General features: G+C 44.8%; 1 protein-coding gene across 1 annotated transcript in view; it reads left to right on the top strand.

The window, feature by feature from the left end:
• MNT (MAX network transcriptional repressor) overlaps positions 1–19,084 on the top strand; it is a 70,850-nt gene that overhangs the window by 20,103 nt on the left and 31,663 nt on the right. Inside the window, exons 2-4 of the mRNA XM_074974967.1 lie at positions 4,942–5,527; positions 8,510–8,551; positions 9,220–9,331. Coding sequence (XP_074831068.1) covers positions 4,942–5,527; positions 8,510–8,551; positions 9,220–9,331 — 740 coding nt within the window. The remainder of the gene's footprint in view (positions 1–4,941; positions 5,528–8,509; positions 8,552–9,219; positions 9,332–19,084) is intronic.

The following is a 19,084-nucleotide window of genomic DNA, read 5'->3' as shown; positions in this document are numbered from 1 at the left end:
CATACCCCTTGCTTCTGTGAGCACAACAACCGAGCAGCTCTGATGCTGGAGTACCTGCTCAAACATGCAAATAGAAAACAATTAGTCATCAGGTCACCGGGATCGAATTTCCTCTTGCATTCTGTGCCAGGGCCATCCTGGTGGTTCTGGCTGCAAACCAGGCAGCAAATTGGAGCAAAAGAATTGCAAACAAAGGGCTTTTATTTATTAGTTCTTAATGTTGTTCAGTTTAAGTGAATCAGTCAGAAATGGTTGGTAACTCAGGTTTCAAATCATTTACATCAGTGGATTCCTGCTGAAGGGTTTTTGCCCTTACATCTTCCTTTTAAAAAAAATATGTCAATAATGTTATTTTCCCAATATAGCTTATATTAGAGGAGGCCAGAATCAAGGTTGGCATCCCAGTCCAAACACTGCCCCTGCTTTGAGGACGTCCGGATCCCAACTTCATCACCTTGATTTCTGTAACAGGCTGAATCCAAATGCTGCATATGAATGTCCCGCGACCGTAGGAGAGTCCAGATCACATGTGAAACTCCTTCCAAGCCGTGGAGTTTCACATGCTTTCCAGCCAAAGTGCCCCCTCCCTGGAAGGAAGGGAAACCTAGTCCAAATGTTGCCTTCAGTTTTTCTAGATCAGTGGTTCTCAAAGTTTTGTATTGGTGACCCCTTTCACACAGCAAACCTCTGAGTGCAACCCCCCTTATACATTAAAACACTTTTATATTTAGCACTGTTATAAATGGTGGAGGCGAAGTGGGGTTTGGGGTGGAGGCTGACAGCTCGTGACCTCCCATGTAATAACCTCGCTACCCCCTGAGGGGTCATGACCTCCAGTTTGAGAACTCCTGCTCCAGATGCTGGAGTGATGAACCAGCAAGTCCTTGGACCAGTCTATGGTCCGACTGGGTTTATGCTTTGCTTATAATTGCTGCTGAGCAATCAACCAGGATTCTCAACATCTGTAGGCAGCAGCTGTAATAAAGGAGTAAAAGGGAGGCTTCTTTCCCTCCTCTGCCTCAGCCAGTAGGAACCACGCTGAGCTGCCCTCAGCTGGAATTTGCTCTTTGCATATTTTACAGGGCCTGCTGCAGTTACTCTTCCTTCTGAGTTTTGTATCCCCTCCCTGACATGCACTTGGCCAAAGTCTGCTTTCAGTTACTCTACTGCAAGTCTGGTTGATTCCAGTCAGGCCTGTGCCAGTTTATCTGAGCGCAGAATTGGGCCTGAATACTTCTCTGTGAGTGGGTTGGTGGGAGGAAATATCCTGTATCATGTCAGACAGCGAGCGTGCATGTTGGAATGGGACAAAAGTTCTCTCAGAATCTGGAAGAACACTTTATTCCCCCACCTCCTTCCCCGCTTGCCCCACTAAGCAACTTAACGAATGCGAAAAGCTTTTGTTTTTAACGGAGGGAAACGGCCATGAAGTGGAACTGAGCTTTCAGCTTTGTGTATGTGAAAAGGATTGTTTAGCTGTGTGTGTTGGAAGATTGCTTGGTTTGGGGTTTTTGTTTTTTTGTTTTGTTTAACTTTTATTTAGGTATTCCCTAAGGGGAATATTTTTATCATGGGTGTTTATCTCTCTCCTACAAAAGGGAAATCCCCTATTAAATGTAGGTTGATGTGTTTGTTTGTTTAATTTGACTACTCTTCCCTCGTACAGTGCATCCGATGAAGTGAGCTGTAGCTCACGAAAGCTTATGCTCAAATAAATTTGTTAGTCTCTAAGGTGCCACAAGTCCTCCTTTTCTTTATGGGAATAGGAGTCATCAAAGAACTAGGTGGACAATAGAGGAATTACATTACATTTTAAATAAAGCTAGTGATGGGATGTGTGGATGAAGACCAGTATTTGCTGTTTTGGATTCATTACTGACTCAGGGCCAAATTCTGCCCTGTTTTACAATCCACAGTAACTAAAATGCTTCAGTGGAGTTACTCTGGATTTACATCAATGGCATAGTGTTATTTACATTGTGGTAGCACCTAGGGGCCCCAAATGAGAGCAGGGACCCATTATAGTAGACTCTGTACACGCAGATAATGAGAGATGATCCCAGTCTAAACAGAGACCCAGACAGAGAAAGCATCTTGCCCAAGGTCATACAGCAAATCAGTGTCAGAGCCAGGAATAGAACCCAGGTTTTCTGACTCGTAGTGCAGAGCCCTCTCCATTGGACCACACTGCTCCCGTAATACAGAGGTTATCATGTCTAGCTTCAGGAGGTGAAGATGCCAACTGTGCTAGAATAAGCAAGTGCTCAAATTCCACTTGCTCAAAATCCCCTTTTCTGGCATTACAAACTTCCTTTATATCCATCCTGTTTTGATGCTGCTGTTTGGGGGGAAAGTAGTAAAAAAAATGGAGGTGCTGGTGTGCAGAGTAAATATCTTCATTGAGTCAGACACCTTACATACCCACAAGGCCTCCTGCTTGACAGTGCAAGCAAACCACTAGTTTCTCCTGTGGACAGTTGTGTTTAACAATTGGGGATGTTTCTTGCATCTTCCTGCGAAGTATTTGGTACCGGCCACTGTCAGAGACGGGATACTAGGCTAGATGTATCACTGCTCTGATACAGCCTGGTAATTCCTTTGTTCCTAAGTATTTGTAGATCATTAAGGGGGAGGAGGGGTCATTGGTACACAGATGCAGTCAATGGACCAGATTCGTGACTCCAATCACTCATTAAAACTTGAGGGCAGTGGATTATCTGCCCATTTCAAAGGAGTGAGTTTGTTTTCTAGATGTTTGATTTAAAGCTGAGAGGTGTCGAGATGCCAAGTCTGTCAGGTTGTATAAATAAATTTCAGTTGTGCCATATTTGCACAATGAAAGCCAGAGACCTGGAATGTATTTATTGAGGTTTATTTTGCTAGTCAGGACACACACATTTTGTCTGATGGTATAAAAACACATGGCCACATGCATATCAAAGTTAAGTAAAGGGTCTGACTATAACGCACACTGGCAAAGAAATGTAGTTTATGAGCCTCACTCTCCTCTCTGAACAGTTTCACGTCAGTCTGTGGGTTTCAGTCGAATTCCTCCTCACTGAGGGCTTTATGCAGCTCCCATTGAAGTCAGTGGCCAACCTGCCATTGACTTCAGTGTTGCTGGATCACCCTCACACAGCTGTAAATCAGAAGGTTCTCCAGCCCAGCAAATCCATTCTGTCCTGAACTCACCCCAGGGAGACCAATTTGAGCCCCATGCCCACTGTTGATATTACACAGCCTTTAGACGTGCTGGATCACATCTGTGTGAATTCGAAGAGAGGGACACCTGAGTCTGCAGGGTCTGCCTGTCTCTCATATGCAGGATCTCCTTAGGAAGATGAGGCTGGAACGATTTTTTTATGCTGGATACCATCATTGTCTCTACTGTCTTTGGGCCTGATCCTGCACCCATTGAAATCCACAGGAGTTTTGTCATTGCAGCTTTAACAGGTGCAGGATTGGGTCCCTTTAAAGACATTCCACGGCCCTTTGCCTGTTTATAAGTGAAAAAGGAAGAATTAGACAGATGCGCTTTGGATTGAATTCTGCTGCTGTAAATTAAGCTACAGCAGTTTCTTTCTAGAAGTATATAGCAATACAGAGCTTGGAGGATAAACATACAGGGGGAAGGGTTCTCTAGACATGCACTGTTTTGAGGGCTCAGTGCAAAGGGCCTATTTAAAATTGTGTGATAGCATATGGAGGAGGCCAGTGCTTCCGTTTTCTTAAGTTTCCTTGGGCTTCTTTTTTTCATGGTGAAATGTTAAGAACAAGCTTCTGCGAGGCAAGGGGTTAAAATAAATGCACTTCATGTTTATTAATGCTAAGACTCCAGATCTGTAACCAGGGTTCAGAGGTATTTGGATCTGAGGTTTTGCTTTGGACCTGTCTCTACTTCAGGATATAAGATAATAGCTAAGGGGGCCAAAAGGTATTCCCTGTCCCACCCAATATATATATTATTGCACAACTAGCTAGGCCTGTTGTGAAAGGGTTTTTATCATCCTCTGAAGAACCAGGGATAAGGCCACTACCCGAGGCAAGATGCAGATCTTTATGGTCTGTTGGTCTTGTCTGGTCTGGGAAGTTCTGTGTAACAGTAAAGGCAGTCAGGCCCAGCCTTCCAGTTTGTGGGGGTCAAATTTTGGGAGGGGGAATTGCGTCAGGACATCCACAGCCCCACGGCTTGAGACAGTAGGAAAGGGATTATCTAGTGGTATGTGTCTTTTAAGAACATAAGAATGGCCAGACTGGATCAGACCAAAGGTCCATCTAGCCCAGTGTCCTGTCTTCCATCAGTGGCCAATGCCAGGTGCCCCAGAGGGAATGAACAGAACAGGTGATCACCAAGTGATCCATCCCCTGTCGCTCATTCCCAGCTTCTGGCAAACAGAGGCTGGGGACATCATCCCTGCCCATCCTGGCTAATAGCCATTGATGGACCTATCCTTCATGAACTTATCTAGTTCTTTTTTGAACCCTGTTTCTGCCAGACTGCCTGGTCTCACTGCTGCTGGGGAGAGCAGGCTGGTTGGTTTGTTGTTGAATGTGTGCAGGACCCTAAAAACGGAGGGTTAACAGGCAGTCCCTTCGGTTTCTTGTGCTGAAGGTCTGGTTCTGAAGGCACATGTTGTATTTTAATAATCTATGCTTGAATAAAGGGAAAATGTAGGGAGAGAGCAGCATGATCCAATGGCTAGATTGCAGGACTGGGAATCAGGAGATCTAACCTCTGTCCCTCACTCTGCACTGATGTACTTCATGGCCTTGGGCAAGCCATTTCATCTCCCTGGGCCTCAATTTCCCCATCAGCCAAAGGGGGCGGGAGGGAGAGGGAGGATACGGATACTTACCAATTTTGTAAAGAGACCTAAAGATGGAAAATACGGTGTGAGGGGAAAGTGCTTCACTGTTGGCGCTTTTTGTTTTCTTTTACAGAAGAAAATGAAAAGCACGAAAAGCTCCGCCTAGAAAGAGAACAGGAGCAGAAGAAGGCCAGCGTACAGAAGGTTAACAATGCCTTTCACCCAGAGGAGCCAAGGAACGAAATCCCAGCAGTGCCCATCTCTCCCCCTGCACCAGCTCCTCCTCCTCCTCTGCCGCCACCCCTAGCAGCCCCCATATCAGTCATTCCCATCCCCGTGGTCACTAGCCCACCTCAACAAGCGGCCCAAACCACTCTGTCCCCTCCGCTCATACAACGCCACCAGCCTCTCATCAGCACTCCCAGCATCAGCAAGGAAGTGTCGTCAGTTGCACCTGTTATACAGAGACCATCCGGCCCACTTCTTCCAGACGTCAAGGCTGCTACGCCCCCTTCAGGTAGCCCCAAGCAGTTACCGCAGTATGCAGCTCCCGTACTGGCCATCCCTCAGCATCATGTGGTTCAGCAGCCAATACAGCCCCAGCCTCAACCACATCAACCTCTGCAGCAGCACCAGGCGCCGCCTCAGCAGCTCAATGCTCTTAAGCTGGCCCCGGCAGAAGATGCCAAACCAAATGAGCAGAAGAAGAGACCTGGAGGGTGAGTCCCCAGAAACTCACAAACCATTGCACGCGTACGTCAGGCTGCAGTGGTGTAGGATCTTTGGAGAGCTTGTGAGAGAAAGGAAGTGGAGGAGGAGTGGGGGAATGGGAATACTGCGTCAGACCCAAGATCCCGCTGCTTTGTGGAGGGTTTGCCAACCCTGTCCACAATCAGAGCACAACCAGGCAGACTCCATGAGCGTTTGAATACGTTTGTTGGCAGTGGGATTTTAGCTTGGCTTTCTCTGACCACAACACAGTTTTTTGTCTGACCCCACACTACATTATAAAACAGTTATCTAGACTGCCTCTCTGATCCCAAGAGGTCTGGAACGGTGCTCAGGCAAAAATCCTGTCCCTGATGGCCTGGGAAACCATGCAGCTCTGTTAGCAACAGCTCTGTTTAAACTTGTCATTACAGTATCCCAATGCAGACAGCATCGTAATTATTTCTTTGTGCAATGATAATTTTAAATTCTAAATTAAATGAAAGGTGAGCACACGGGCACCATGCTTCACAGAGAAGGAATGCCCTGGCTCTGATGTGCAGAAAGCAACAGAGCAAACATGCTCACGTTTAGCTCTGGTGGATGAGGTCTTTGTGGTTGGTATCTTAGTTCAAGAATTAAAGGGGAACCTTGTTGAGACAAAATTATATATAACCGGTAACTAAAGTCTTCGCTTTAGCCAGGTAACAGGTACAGCAGAGGTGAAGGCTCTGCAAGCTGCTCCCACACCGTCTTGCCAATATATCTCAATCCTGGCCTGGAGAGACCACCTTTAGGGGTAGTGACAGCATTCAGTCCCTATTGTCCATTCAGCCTTCCATGCCTCTGCTGAAAACAAGGATGCCAGATGTGATGCTGGCCTTTTTGGTGTGCATGGCTGTTCACCAAGAACTGGTTTGGTACCAAGCAATGAAAAGTGCCATTGTCTTTTGCTCGTTACCAAATGGAGCTGGATTTTTACATCTAGTCAAGAGGTTCAAAGCTTCCTAGTCCATTGCTTATATCCTGTGCTCTCCAGTCCCCTCTGCATTAGTGCTCAGGATCGCTCTAATGCGACTGGTAAAACAAGAAGAATGGAGGGCTGTAAATTCTGCTCATTTGTGGAGAGAGAGGGCCTAGCATTGCTGAACAGCATCCTCGATCCTTTGGCTGACTAAGGAGTGATATTGACTCTCTGTCAAGGGGGAATCTCATCTTGTTCGCCTCAGCCAAAGGATAATGGCTGCAGAATGGTGCCTTGAGAGCAGGGGAGGGCTATAAGGTATAGGAGAAGATTAAAGGATCCATAGTGTCTTTTGGGGATGCAGAGATTTCTGTCCTCTACCTGCTTTCCTGGGAAGAGGGATGGAAAAGAGTCTAAACAGGAAGCTATGAAGAGGATGGCAGTTTTTCTCCTCATAATAGGATCATAATTCCAGCTAGAAAGGTTATGATCTTTACCGCTTGATTATCAAAAATGCCAGTTGCTACCAGGATTCCTTGTGAAAAAGAGATTGCTCGTACAAATGGCTAGTTAGACACATAACTGGCCATTTGTGTTCATGCAAGTCCATGGTGTGTGCAATGCCAGTGATTACGCTTCCCTAATAAGTGAGCAATTGGGTGCCTGACTTTGGGGAACAGGCCCTCAGTGTTTCTTTCTGTTTTGTAGAACTAGCTCTGTTTTTGGGGAACGGGAAAACGTGCTGCTTCAAAACGGATTACCAAAGCCCCCGTCCCTGGGTCAATCCGTAGGACTCTGCTTGTTGTAAGCAGCCATCTCCAGACTTGCACCCATTATTCCTGGGGGGTTCTAACAACGTGTAATACACTTGACAGTTTGGCTTCAAACATGATGTGCTTGTTTCCAGGACAACAGGACTATTAAGTTCTGCACTCCATACCAGGCTTGCCTGGATCTAAGAGCGTGTACCATACTCTGAGCAAGCCACCTTGTAAATGCTACCCTGTTCAATGCATGTGGGTCAGACACCTCATGGTCTGTGCTGTTGTCTCTCCAGAGCTGCTTGTCCAGATGCATGTATATAGAGAGATGTTTTATTCAGCTCATAAACGTTTCATGGGAAAAGGCCCTTGGCTGTTCATTTTTAATCGATTGAATAGTTTTAGCCCTTATTAAAAGAATGACCCCACTTTCAGCATATTTTTAAGTAAAGGTAAATAATTTTGTAGAGACTTTATGGAAGATACTAGAGCTCTCTCCCGGTCTAATAATATACCAGAAAATCTGAACACCTGAGCATAAGTTGTAGTGAGGTGGAGGTGACATTTGTGAGTTCATTCTGAAAGTAGTTTTTCTCTGTTTTTATAAAAATCTGGAGCACCTGACCCCTTACTGTCTTTGTTGGACAGTGACTGGAGACTTCTGTTTTTCTTGATTATATTCTTTCATATTTATATTTGGTTACATTATTTCAGTTACAGCAGAAAACGAAAAGCTTTAAAGTATGCCTGCCAAGTAGCATATGTTTTAGTTTATAATTGCAGAACTCCCACTCCGACTGGTGGGTGGGCATGGATTAGAAATGGGCCTGAAGTCTGGCTCCAAACACTCTGTCAAAGCTTGGATACTATAGTGATTAGTACTGTATACATACCTAAAATTCACCCTAATGTAAATACCTCTGAGCTTTGCATCTTTTCCCCTCTCTAATGTATATACCTAATATACTAACTGGAGCCTATATGTACCTAGTATACAGTATATACATTATATATTGTGTATGTGTATGAGATATGTGTGTGTGTTTATAATATATTATTTACATATATAGTATTGATCATATATATAATAGGTCTGTACTATATTTACAAATAATACATTATAAATACTTTTAAATTCTGACCACTTCTCAAACGGTCTTTATAATCTCCCCCTATATCTCAGATACACACACTGCTGAAAGCTCAAGTTGAATGGACATAGTTCTAAACCTGACACTGAGTTTATCTTTGTTCTGTTTGGGTTGCAGGGTTGGGACCAGGGAAGTACATAATAAATTGGAGAAGAACAGGTGCGTAGAAAGCCAGATTTTTGTTTATTGTAACACCCTTTCTTTTGCTTGAAGTCTATAAATACTCGTTTTTCTAGAAAGACTTGGACGAAATTTGTAGTGACTTTAATTAATCCTATTTTACCCAGCTTCCTTTTAGCTGACTCTTGTCTCTGTTGCTTCCTAATATGTTTTGCTTACTACCTACTTGCATTACAATAACCTTGCAAAGCCCTGATCCAGCAAAGCACATCAGCACATGCATATTATTATTGTTGCTTATCATTGTGTTAAGAAGTACCTAGAGGCCTCACCTGAGATCAGGGCCCCACTGTACTGCAAATAAATAGTAAGAAACAATCCCTGTCCCAAAGATCTTACAATCTAAATAGGTAAGTGGTGAGGGGGAAAACAGAGGCACAAAGAGTTGACAGGATTTATCTAAGACCACACAACACTTCCTTGGCATAATTGGGAATAACATCCAGGTCTCATACGCTCCAGTCCAGTAACCTATCCACTGGAACACGCGGGCTCAGTTTTAAGAGTGCAAGTAATCCCACTGACAGCAACTCACAGGTTTAAATGCTTTGCTGGATCGGGCCCCAAATTCAGTCCTAATACTCAATCAAATCACTTTTTGGTTTATGGTCCCTCAAACTGACGTGCAGCTCTTGTTGTTTCTTCAGACGTGCACATTTGAAAGAATGCTTTGAGACGTTAAAACGCAACATCCCCAATGTTGATGACAAGAAGACCTCAAACCTCAGCGTTCTAAGGAGTGCCTTGCGATACATCCAGGTATGGCCTTCTTGCAACTGATTGTTACTCTTGGCTGCTGATTCTAGAATGCTTTACTTGATGGAGCAAAAATCCAGTATTATGTTTTTTAAAAGTTTATTGTTTTCATGTTTGGTTGAAGTCTTTTGGTTTCAGTGCTTACAAAGGTGAAAGGAACAGGGAAAGTCTCCTTAATTTATAGTTGTCATTCGTAACTTGCAAAATGTTCAGCATCTTTGGATCTGCTAGGACTACCCTGTGTAATCCAAACTCCTGATGTCAGAAACTCCTAGTTAACCAAAAGTCATTCACGCCCATAAGAACAATCCACTTTGGATCAAATTTCACTCTGGTGCAGTGGGCCACCAGGCGGATTGTGCAGCACTTAAACCTGATTTTAGGGGTCTTAAAAAGGGACGTAAGTGGTATATAACGCTGGCGCTGGTCCTCTGCGCCCATCATGCATTTTTCTCCCTGGGTACCCAAAACACTAGTAGTTTTTGTGACAGTTTTGAATGTCTCTAAAATATTTGGGGAAAACAGGGCTGTACTGAAAATGTGATATGCTCTATGGCAGGAAGCTTGAGCTACGGGCCTGGAAGCTGTGAGCGGTTGTGATGCGGGAGTCGTCGAGATTTTAAGGATAAAAGTCAGCTCTCGTGTAAGCAGGCCCAACTCTTGTAGAAATCAGTGCACACGTTTTTTGTGATTGTCTGTAGCTAAGTGTGGCACTGTCAGTGGTGAAGGCCGGAAGCTGTTGTTCATATGCATTGCTCTGTAGATACCAAACACCTTGTCCTTATTTAACGTTTGTCAGAGTGGTTAAAAAAAAATTCCCAACACGGTGCTTTGTGATTGGAACGTTACCGTAAGCGTGAGTTAAAACTAGCTTTGTTATTTAAGATGGGTGTTTGCTAAATATCTGTACATGTGGTATCTTATTGCTGACTTTCAGAGGTGCTGAGCAACCACAGCTCCCCGTGACTTCACCTGGAGATCCAGGTGCCCAGCAATTACTCTCCAACTCTCAGGATGAGACCATTACTCATCCCTTGGCTTCCTTACGAGCGTTGCTCAATTTTTGTTTGTGTTTTGCCAGGAGGGCTGCCTTCAGTGGGGAAGGCATGGGGGTGTGGAAGCCAGACAAATGTCAGTGGGAGCCAGCGCCTAAAGTCTGGGTAAACAAAAGGAATAGAGCTGTGTTCCCGAGAAAGGTCATTTCTGGAGACGCAGTGGTTTTGCAGCTAATGGGCATCGGAAAAGTCATGAGCCTTTTGTCTGATTTCCAAAGCAGGTTGCTGTCAGTAAGGAGCGGAGCTTCCGTTAGCGCTAAGGGAGACAGACTGAGCTGATCGCCTACTGTCACGTCTGGGAGTCGAGTCCGAAGTGACGATGTCACGAACAGAGACGACTCTGGCGTTGTTAGCAGACACTCTACGAATATTGATACAAGTGCAGATCTATCCCCGTGCAGACTCTGTTCACAAGCAGAATTTTTGTGCTGTGTCTCCGGAATGCAGCTTAAAATTCTCCTGAGAATGTCATTGGGGATGACTGGTTCTCTCTAGAGCCGTCGTAAAATGCTTTGAGGGCTAGGAACAGTGCTGGCTGCAGCACCGTACTGTAAACAAATGTGCAATCAGATCTGTAAATTGCTAAGAATTAAGCTCTTGCACTAGTTATAGCAGAGCGTTTTCCTGATGATGGAGCATTTTGTAAGAGGAGGATAAATGTTTCCATTCAGTTAATGAAATATGCGGTCGTGTCCTTAAGTGCCTAGGAAGCATAATGTGCATTTAGGACAGTCCAAAATGCGGCCATGGACTCAGAAGACCAGCACGCTTTCCTTGAGTTTCCACCATGTGGTATCTGCTTCAGTTTCATCTCTGAATTGCCTCCCCTTTGTTCATCCATCCTTCACTTAGGAGGCCAGTCATCATTTGTGCAGACCTGAATGCAACTAATGTGATGCTGGGCTGACAGCGGGCCAGTTGCCTTTGAAAAATGTCTTGGGAGCTGTGTACTGTTTTGGGGGGCCTGGGGAAAAACACACGCCTATGCACTCACCTGTACACCCACCGATGGGAACCGAAAGGCATGTCAAGGTAGTATATAGTTGCAGTATGCCTAGCCATTCAGTCAAGTGACAAATGCAAAAATCCTGGCCATTTTGATGTTGTTGTTTTGATGCCAGGCTCTTACAGAAATGGCTCTGAACTAAAGCAAATCTTTGTATAATTATCCCCATTCATCCTTCCATTAAGTTCACAGTGACCACATTGTGGTGTCAGAGCTTTCAGGTGCCTGCTGCTCATTTCTTCCTATTGTAAAAGCTACTTCTTGTCATGGAAGTTATAAGCAAAGTAAAAAGAGAAGGCGAAAGAATAAGAAAACAATGCAGCAGCTTCCTCTTCCCCTTCTGCTCCAAGAGTGATCTTATCAGCTTTCCTCTAGTGAAGTCCTTGGTAAGGTTAGGCCAGACTGGGAGAATTTTGCAGCATGGGGAATGAAAATGGAACTGGGCAGCTGACCAAGCCAGGTGTTTAGAGTTATTAAATAGGGTGCCAACAATACTTGAAGCCTCTCCAGTTTCAATCCTCTCTCTGAAATATATCCAGTGTTTCAACCAGCCCACAAGTGCCTGTGATAACCTCAGAATGGCATTTTGCAACACCCTCGGTGAACCCTGCTGTAGGAGATAGCCTGGATTGCCATCTGCATAAATCCAAATGCAGTGGGTAAGCTGAGGCTAGCTTCTGTCCCCATAAATCCTAGGGTTCACAACAGAAGAAAGCTCTAAGAAACAAAACTGGGGTGATTTCCTCTCAGAAGTGCAATGAACTGGTGTCAGAGATTGGCATGAAGATCTTCACCAACCCATCTGAACAATGGGGTTTGACTAGTCCAGAGAATGACTTTTCCCATCAAAACAGTTAGGCCATTGACTTCAGTGGAGGATTGTCCAGATCCTGTTCCACCTGTGCTCTGCTCACACGTGGCCCTACAGGTAACTGAATTGTTTCAGTTTCACTGTGCAAGGTTGGGAAGGTTATGGGGTGTGGATGTCTACCTCCCTGCCCATTGTAGAGCTTTGCACCGTGGGGACTACATTGGTGATAACGCAGGCCAGGGGACAGTGTTGGGGGCAGGGACAGGTGCATTGCAAGTGGATTTGCAGGGAGCACAGCAGTGGTAGGTGCTTTTGTGGATTGATGTAGCATTGTGACAGGGAGGTGAGGACTCCCACAGGATCTGTGCACTTTGCATTTGTGCAAAGGGACAGGATTTGGGCCTGGCTGAGGAATAAGGACCAGAAAGCCAAGATAATTGCCATTGCAATTTCATCAATGCAGTCCTGTGGCTAATAGGACAGGTTAGATGCTCTTATTGTCTGGTGAATAATTTCTATAAGATATTTCGAAGTTTTGTGGTAAGAAGTGGAAGATGGGCAGTTCTCCGCTTTCCGTTTGAAAAACGCCTCTACCGTCAGATTCATATGTCACTTGCCAATTAAGATCTTGCCATGCTGGTCATAAGAAAATGTTTTACAGTGGTTGGATTCAGCAGGGCTAGTTGGAAGCTGACAGTCTGTCTATCTTTATATAAAAGATTTAATTTAGTCACATTTTGGGCACTGAGGGAAATAATATTCTCCCCCTTCCCGCCCAATGTATTCAGTCTCTGGTAGCCCTTACATCTCTTTCTTCCTGCCATTTCAATCCCCAAGGCAAGACCACTAGAGCAGAAAGGTACCCCAACAATCCTGCCTGTGAAACGTCACGGTAGTTAGTAATGCATTTCTCTCCATTCCTGGGTAGGGCTGCGCCCTCTAGCCCTACCCAGGACGATGAGGAAGTGAAGCTGATGAATTGGTGTTTGCACTAAGCAGACAAGAGTGTGGAGCTGATTCGTTTTAAATGTAGGGGACCCAATTTGAAGTTGTCCTAAGTGTGTGTGATTCTGTTGGCAATAGTGGAGTTACACCTGCTTATGCCACTGATGAATTTGCCTCAGATGGAGTCAGTACAGGTCCCCCCACTTCGATCATTACCTCTGAACACCAGTGCAGTGGCCTAGTCTTCCCAGTGTAGACAGCACCGCATTGTTCACAGATAGCCATGTCTGAGCCTTGGGCTGTGCTTCGAGGCTGAGACAGGTATAGAACTGCTAATTTGTATTGTCGGAGTCTCCCCACACACTATGACCTCATGCTATGATCCTGGCGGATCTCACAAGCTAAACCAGGTCAGGCCAGACCAGTACTTGGAAACCCCACGATCACTTTGGTGCTCTGAGAGGTGATACTGGTGATTCAGTAGGTGGCACTTTTTCGTGCTGAGTCAGTAGTGAACCCGAATTCCGGCCAGGTGTCAGGGGACTGCTGGCCATGCCTTCTTTAGAGTGAGACGTGAAACTGAGGCCCCAGCTCCTTGTAGTCATTAAAGAGCCCAAGGCCTTTTTCTTAAAAAAGCGCTGAGAAGTGTGATAAGGGTGACTTCCCCTCCCAAAATCCCCAGGACTGTCCCGTTGTCCCACCTGTTGACTGAATTTCAGCCCTGTTACTCTTGCTGCATACATTGGGTACCTACCATCCATCCAGCTGGGCAGGTGGGCGGGCGAGTTCGGGCAGGCAGCGTGCGCTGTGCCGGAGGGAGGGTGGAGCTGCCAGGGCGGCTCTGCTGAGCCGCTGTCGCTTGTGTAACCTCCCGGCTGGTGCGAGCACCAGGGATGGTCAGGGCTGCCTGGCTGCAGGTGGATCGGTGAGATGCACAAACAGCGGGGAAGGAGAGCGGGACATGTCCTTTGTGTCGGGCCCTTAGAATGGGGGACGCAGCTTTCTGCAAAATCTCAGATTGAAACATAAAAAATAAAAGGCCTGGCTAATAAAGAGATCATTCAAACCCCAGTTTGGAAAGAAAACAAACCCAGTTTTAGTTTTCGCTTTTCATAAGGAAAAGAAACTGGTCAGTTTCACTTTTAAGTCAGTTTCGTGCCCTAAGGCAGCAGGGCAAGGTGGGGGTTTCAGAGTCTCCAGGGGACTGGTTACTTACACATGAAATATCCATTGCATTTAGATTTTAAAAGCCCTGGAACTTAAAATTGGGGCCACCTTCAATCCGACAGTGTCCCCGAACCTCCCCGTTCGGTTGTGCTTTTCATGTCAAATGTAGAGTCAGGAATATGTGTCCCCCTTGGCCACCCTCTTGCCAGGTATCTATGCATAATTATTGTTTGCAACCATTTTTTCAAAGTTTAACACCCCCCCGCCCCCCATCACCTCAAAAAATACAGCATGGGAGCCATAGAATTATGAAGGGCAAAGTGGCAGCCTGTTACATGTAGGCTGTGCCTTCCCTGTAAAAAAAGAAGGATGTCTTTACATCAAGAGAGCTGTCTTGCTGTAAAAATCTCTGTGGAGTTTTTACCTTGATTAGATACATCAAGGTAAAAATTAAGACTCCAGTGCAGGGTTGAGCCCAACTATAAAAGCTACCTATGCCTTGCCTCAACTAGGATTTTACATCGAGTTAGCTATCTCAAGCTAAAAATACACACTCCTTTTTTTGCAGTGAAGACACAGCTCAAGTGAATGTACCTACATCTGGTACAAACAGTGAATTTACCTAATGCTGTCTGAGTCTGTCAGAAATTCCCTTCCTCTTTTCCTCTACTCCTCTTCCCCTGCCAGCTCTCCTCTCCTCCTTCCTGTTTGCCAGAAGCTGGGAATGAGCGACAGGGAATGGATCACTTGATGATTACCTGTTCTGTTCATTCCCTCTGGGGCACCTGGCACTGGCCACTGTCGGAAGACAGGATACTGGGCTAGGTGGACCTTTGGTCTGACCCAGTAGGGCCATTCTTATGTTCCTGAGTACCACAAGGAACACTCAGAATCCCAGCACTACTTCTTTAATAGATTTGACACTTACCTGTTACTCTCCAGTGTGGCACAGAATTTGTGCAAGGGAGAGTTAAAAAGTCTCGACATAGCAAAATACTTCAGCACAAGAGTGAGGGACTTCTCACCCCATCCCTCCCCCCCAGAAAAAACTTAGGATAAAATTAATGCCCCTCAAACCAAGTGAGCCTCGCGAGCTCTGACGCTGCAGTTAGCTGATGCTGTGTGCCCTCAAGGAGTGTCGTGCTAATTTTGGAGCATCTTTTCTGGCAAAAGACTTTTTCCCCCTTTCATTCCAGCTGGAACTTCTTGGAAGCAAGCCTATTTGTTTCCTTGGTTGGATTTAAATATTTGTGTCTGCGTCACATCAGATAAATCAGACAGTGAAATTCCGAACGCCCCATGTAGCTGTCATTTTAATTTATCCTCCAAGTTGGGTTTGTGATCCGCAACAGCAAACAAGGATTTCTACAATTAAACAAATTATTGCACAAAGGAAATTAGGCTGAATGCAGCTGGAAGTTAATAATCTTTTAAAATAAACCTTCAGGCAGTGTAGCAGTTGTGCTGCAAAGCACCTTGCTTCAATGCTTTCAGTGGAAGGGAGTGCGTCCTATTGGTGAGAGCAGCTGACTGGGCCTTAGGATTCTTGTGTTATAGCCCAGGCTCTGTCACTCATTTGTTGTGCAAGCCACTTAACTTCTCTGTACCACAATTTACTCCGATGTAAAATAGGGCTAACAATTCTTAACTCATACAGGTGTCGTGAGGTTTAGTATACGTAAAATGCCTTGAGGTGCTGTGATAAAAGGTGCTTTGGAGGAAGTATGATTATTGTTTATTTAGTATATTCTTTTGGTTGAAATGGTGGGCCAGATCCTCAGTGTAACTGCAGTGAAACCCACTGAGAGCACAGGGGAGCAAGCTCCCTTCTTCCAAAAAATTGGGGAACCTCAGAAATGTGGAATTGAGCCTTTCTCTAGCTATGCTGAATAGGACCCTGCCTTAATGGCCAATAAGCAAATAAATTATAAGTAGAGGATAGAGAGGAGGCAAAGCATAGCCAAGAGTCTAACTCAGATAGGAGTTTTGTTTCTGAGCATCTTCAGAGTTTGAAGGATTTCCCTCCTGCCCCCACCCTTCCAGGAAACCTATAAGCATCTTAGCTGGGATATATTTGAGGCCGTTAAGCAAGGCTGTGTTTCTCTTCTATTTGTGTTCTCAAACCGTGTTCATCACCATCGTATCTGAACACTTTCCAGGTTCAGAGGTTATTTTCTACTGTGTGTTAGTTTAAAAAAAGATCCAAGTGATTAGCTCACTGGGTAACATGAGGGCATCAGGACAGTCAGAATCAGACTGATGCGTGGCTACAGATTGAGTCAAAGCCTGACAGGTTTCAGAGCCCACTGCAAGCCCTATTTATTTGTCAAAGCTTTCCCACTCCAACCAAAGTCCAATGCCAACTAAATAACAACCTGCTTACAAAAAATAAGACCAAGCTGAGCTTCCCAGAACCTGCAGAGGCAGAATCCCATTGTGAAGTCCGTAGTGGACAAAGACATGCAGATCTAAATTACCATGTACAGGCAAACCACGGGAATGTTTGTGGTTAGAGGGAGTTGGCTTAGTTTAGTATTCACAAAAGATATCTGCCAGCCCTGCTTCCTGTTCCTGATTTTGTATAGAGTAGCCATCAGACAGATGGAAAATTGTGAAATACACTGGCAGTACCAAACTGTGATCTATCTGCTATATTTTGGCTTGGGAAGGAGCAAAGGGGAGAAGGTTAGGAGTTATTTGTGCCTTGGGACTGATGGAAAGTCAGGAGTTAAATTCTGTCCTGCGTTACACCCATTGAAGTAATGGCTTGTACAGGGACTAAGGTGGCACAGAATTTGCGTCCTACTCCTAGGCACCCATATGATCATCAGTTGGATTTTTGTTGCAGAAGTTTACTTTTGTTCAGTGTGATTTTGGTTGTAGCCAGATATGTTTGGGGAGTTGTATGAATGATTTACTAAGAAAGCACTCTTCACAGTAAGGGCCTGATTCAATAGAACTGCTCTAAACCAGCTGACTAGAGAGGTATTTTTTCCCCTTTCCAAAATAAAATTAAAATAACCTTTGTTTTTATGAAATGTCCTCTCAGTCCTGTTACCCAGGGGCAAGAGTTCACATCATAAAACCCACACAACCTCCAGCTGGGAATAGCTGGTTCTGAGAAGCCAAGCATTACATGGATGTAGACCATGAAATACCCTCTCACCCTAGCATTAGTTCCTCCAAATCCTGGTTGAGATACATCGGCAGAGCATTGTGGGAGGAGCTTGCCCTGCAGCTTCCCAGGTGATGTTCTGTACTGAGGCTAAAATAGCAGTGAAGACACGGCAATTTAGCTTTTTAGCGTCGGTTAGCAGCCCGAGTTCATATTACTGAACCAACTGAAATATTGTCTCAACCCTAAAATGAGAGACAACCAGTGTGGTTTCCATAAAGGTCAGTCTACAGTCCATGCTGTATGTACCTTGCAGAATGTGATGGGAAAATGACTAGAGAGAGAAAAGGCAGTTAACGGGTTTATGGACTTTGCAGCTGTTTTTTACTCCGATCGTCAGTCAGCACTGTGGGTACTGCTATATCAGTGTGGGGTGCCTGAGGATGATGGTAATGACGTCAAGTGGGTGAACAGTTTTGTCTGTCTGGGTAGATAGCTGACAGCAGGAGGTTCAATATCCAAAGAAGAAAATGACTGCAATGGTGGTGTCATGTCCAGCGTGTAGAAGAAGGTAGAGAAGTTCTACAGAACATTTACAGAGCTGAGGTCAAAGGAAGTAGAGTACAAGGTCACCCACAAATGAGGTGGGAAGATGCAGTTTTGGAGGATTTAAGCCTGTGTCCTCACAGACTGACCGTTGACGAAGGTAGACAATTTGCAAGGGATCGTTTGAGATGGAAATCCGTTCGACATGATACCATGGCCATAATATAGCCATGAGAATCTGCTGCTGCTCCAGATTCCCCTATAGGTTTTAACTCCAGCTGCTAACCAGAGTTAAAAACCAAGTTTATTTGTCTTCACTGCTATTTTAAGCCAAGTTAAGACTGTGGTTTTTTGCAGTGTAGACAAATGCACATGTGTCTGAATGAGGCAGTGAACTGCAGTTTCCATGGCTATCAATCTGACTCCTTTCACAGGAGCTGAATTCACACAAAAAATGGAAGTATAATTGAATTGAGCTAGTTGGAATCTTTTTAGATTCCCGAATGAATCTAGTGTATTGTTCGTTCCTAGGGAAGAGTGTCTGACTTCCTCATCCAATTACAAGTACAAGCTTGCTCATTTTAAAAAAAACCCAAACAAACTTCAAATCACAGAACGTTAACCTCAGCTCACCTTATGATTAGGTCATGACTGTCCAAAGCAATATTATTATCGCTTATCATATGCAAGCACTGCAAAGTTAAAGCAAGAAAGAAAGTTCATAGGTTTATATTCATTATCAAAATGAAGGATCAGTTGCTTGATCCATCAGATGATTGACGATAGAAATAATCCTTCAGTAAAGGCCGGGTCTTGTTCAGATTTTGGTCCAGCGTATAAGGCCCTGGACTGTGACTCAAGAGGTGTTGGTTCTGTTTCCGGCACTACCACTGACTTTTGTGTGATGTTAGGCAAGTTGCTTCATCTCTTTGTGCTTTGGTTTCCCCTTTGTCTTTTCTATTTAGATTGTAAGTTCTTCAGGACAGGGCCTATTACTATGTATTTGTACAGTGGTGCCCTCATGTTATGGGGGCCTCTCAGTGCTACTGTAGTACAAATAATAAATAAAGGTAGGATTCCCAACTTCCCACAAGGGGTAGAAGATCGTTCA

The sequence above is a fragment of the Natator depressus genome, chromosome 17 (assembly GCF_965152275.1).
Source record: "Natator depressus isolate rNatDep1 chromosome 17, rNatDep2.hap1, whole genome shotgun sequence".
NCBI classification, from domain to species: Eukaryota; Metazoa; Chordata; order Testudines; family Cheloniidae; genus Natator; species Natator depressus.
This window is presented reverse-complemented; position numbering and strand designations above follow the sequence as displayed.